Raw genomic sequence first — 2,702 nt, 5'->3', positions numbered from 1 at the left:
CGGGGCTTTTCCCGCCGAGGACTGGCCGCTCGCTGGGCAGCAGCCTTCCCCAGCAGCCCGGTCAGCCCCGAAAAAACCCTGCGCTGCACCCCCGGTCTCCTGGGAGCACGGACTAACGGCTTTTCCTTTTATTTCCTAGGGGAAAAAGAAGAGACGAACACGGGAAAAGCAGCAAGATTCCAACTCAGGTAAATGCATGCGGCTCGGTGGCTGTCCCTTTGTTTCTGCTCAGAGGGGATAATCCGAAGGGAAAGCTGTTGTCCTGTTTTACCGTGGTTTCTTTTATTCTCTTGAGCTTAACAGAAAAAATACACTTTTTTTTTTTTTAAGACATTGTAAATTAACACTTCTGTGGCTTTTTCATAGTCGTGTTTGAATTAGAACATGGATAGTTCATGAAAACTGAAAATACTAGGTTTTGGCAACTGTGTAACTTCATATAAATCATGAAAACTTAAATCATATAAACTTAATCTATTCAAAACATCCAGGGTGAATGTCCCCGTCAGCCCTACAGATACCATTAACTAAAGAAAACTCCTCTCAAATGCATCAATATTGCATGTGGGACTAAATGCAGTGACAGGATTGAAGACTGGGGACCCATGGGACTACCCCAAATTTGGTTTTCATTTCAAAGTAACCTAGAGTTCAAGCAAAGTCATACTAAAACCCAGTACCAGACTGTTTATTAGAAAAGGCCCTTTTGACAGATTTCAGCTGGTGACACACGCATTCCCATCATCCAGGGCTATTCCTGTGCTGGTTTCTGAAGCATTGCTGCCATATTGGGAATAAATAATATCTGTACTGCTAAATATTCATTATAAAACATCTAGAGACTGTCCTTGCCCACTATGGCATCACGTATACATGAAGTTAGGCAGCCTGTTTTTTCCAGTATGTCCATTCTGTGATTGCCTATAAACTTACAGAGAGCTTTTCCCACTCTCCAGCCTACCAGTTCGTTACTGTTTGTTGCTCTTACTTACTTTTGGATGAAATTACGTCAGCCAGATGGTAGGCTCTTGGCTTTCTAAGCAAAACACTAGTTCTCCCTGCCTCCAGAAATGCTCCCTGGGGAGGATGCCAGGTCAGCCTGTTGCTCTCCTGGCCTTGCACACCCATGCAAAGACCTGTCACACCTGAGCTGGGGACCCCAAGGTGCGCAGCTGGCTGCATCTGGGTGCTTCAGTTGTTGGTTAGGACATGGGAGTCCAGCTCTGGTGTTACTGCAACAGATTACAATCCATGCAACCAGAATCCTGCAGCCTTCATTAATTCATGAAGTACAGATTGTTGCATTAATTTAATGAATCACCGTTGGATGACCTCTTCGAATTGTCCATAAAATGCAATTCTATGACTGTGTCCCAGTAATGTGTTCAGTTTAGTCAACACTGTTGATCTCATTCAGTGTCTAGACTGATAAGGGCAATACAAGCTTTCAGGCTTATATGTAGTGTATATGTATATAGTCATATATACATATATATGTCTTGTCTGTGTGATACAAAAATGATAATTTCACCCATTATGCACTGAAAACCAACTGCTGGTCACACACAACAGGAGACGCTGGTGGTGGCTGAAAGAGGGAGTGTGAATCCAGCACAGAAATGTGCTGCTCAAATCCCATTTATAGCACTAGAGAAAAACCGTGATGTGCAGGAAAGCAAGAGGGCTTCACCCTAATGAGTCCCATAATTATACAGTAAAACTGCAACATTTTAGTAAAGGCCACGGAAAATAGCTTTTCCATGAAAGGGGAATGGCGGGGCGCAGAGTAGAATAACCCGAGCCTGGGTCTCCTTGGTGCTAACTCTGCTTTCAGCCTGCTTCTGCAACGTTTCCTCCTCTTCTTTTCCATGCACAGCTCGCTGGCAGCCCTGTTTAGTCACTGCTGGAAAGGCAGGGAGCAGGTAAGGATGCAGACACAGGAGGCAGGCAGCGCCTCTGGGATTTGACAGCTTTTCCAAACTTAAGAAATGCGAAGAGCCGTGAATTTCCCTGTAGACGCCCATATTTCCCAGAGCTGAGGCTGTTTCCCAAACCTCCTTCTTCTCCAGCTGGCAGCGGTGATCACTGATACTTGCCTAACGATCACTTTTTTCCAGGAGAGGTGGAGCCGGCACTGTTCTGTTGCAGAAAAGAAAAAAAAAAATTGGATTGTAGTCTGTCAGTCATGTGTTAAAGTGGCTAAAATGATGCTCTTTTCTTCCTCCTGCTCCTCCTCCTCTTTGTGCCTCTGCCTTGCCCATTCTCCGCCACGCATGCTTCTGTTCAGATCCTGCCTCTCCTAAGAAATGCAGAGCTCGCTTTGGCCTCAACCAACAAACGGACTGGTGCGGCCCGTGCAGGTGTGTATCAGCATCTCCTCGCTGCTGGGGTGCTCCTGGGCGAGCGGGTTCGGCTCCGTGCGTGCTCCTGCAGCCGTCCCAGCGCCGGCGAGGGCTGCTGCGGCCAAGGCGGGGACGGGCTTTTTCCGGGCATCATCAGGAGTTGTCGTCCGAGCTGCAAGGGTCAGGCTGCACCCTCAGTTTCTTACCCCCTCGGGCAATGTTGGTGTAATGCTGTACATGTTCCTTGGCTGAGGGGCTTCCCTGGTGTTAAAAGCTTATTTCCATGGTGGAGACCTCTGTGATGGTGATGCGGGGCTTTTTTCCCCTCTTAGTGATTTCCTATTGCATAAATAGCACCCT

At 47.1% G+C, this 2,702-nt stretch overlaps 1 protein-coding gene across 1 annotated transcript in view; it reads left to right on the top strand.

The window, feature by feature from the left end:
- The window catches only part of TCF7 (transcription factor 7 (T-cell specific, HMG-box)), a gene marked incomplete at both ends in the record, with an annotated part of 7,035 nt that extends 4,675 nt beyond the window's left edge, over positions 1-2,360 (top strand). Inside the window, 2 exons of the mRNA XM_010284900.1 lie at positions 140-188; positions 2,288-2,360. Of these exons, the coding sequence (XP_010283202.1) occupies positions 140-188; positions 2,288-2,360 (122 nt within the window). The remainder of the gene's footprint in view (positions 1-139; positions 189-2,287) is intronic.
- Between the last annotated feature and the right edge of the window lie 342 nt (positions 2,361-2,702).

Source organism: Phaethon lepturus, unplaced genomic scaffold, assembly GCF_000687285.1.
Source record: "Phaethon lepturus isolate BGI_N335 unplaced genomic scaffold, ASM68728v1 scaffold9434, whole genome shotgun sequence".
NCBI lineage: Eukaryota > Metazoa > Chordata > Aves > Phaethontiformes > Phaethontidae > Phaethon > Phaethon lepturus.
This window is presented reverse-complemented; position numbering and strand designations above follow the sequence as displayed.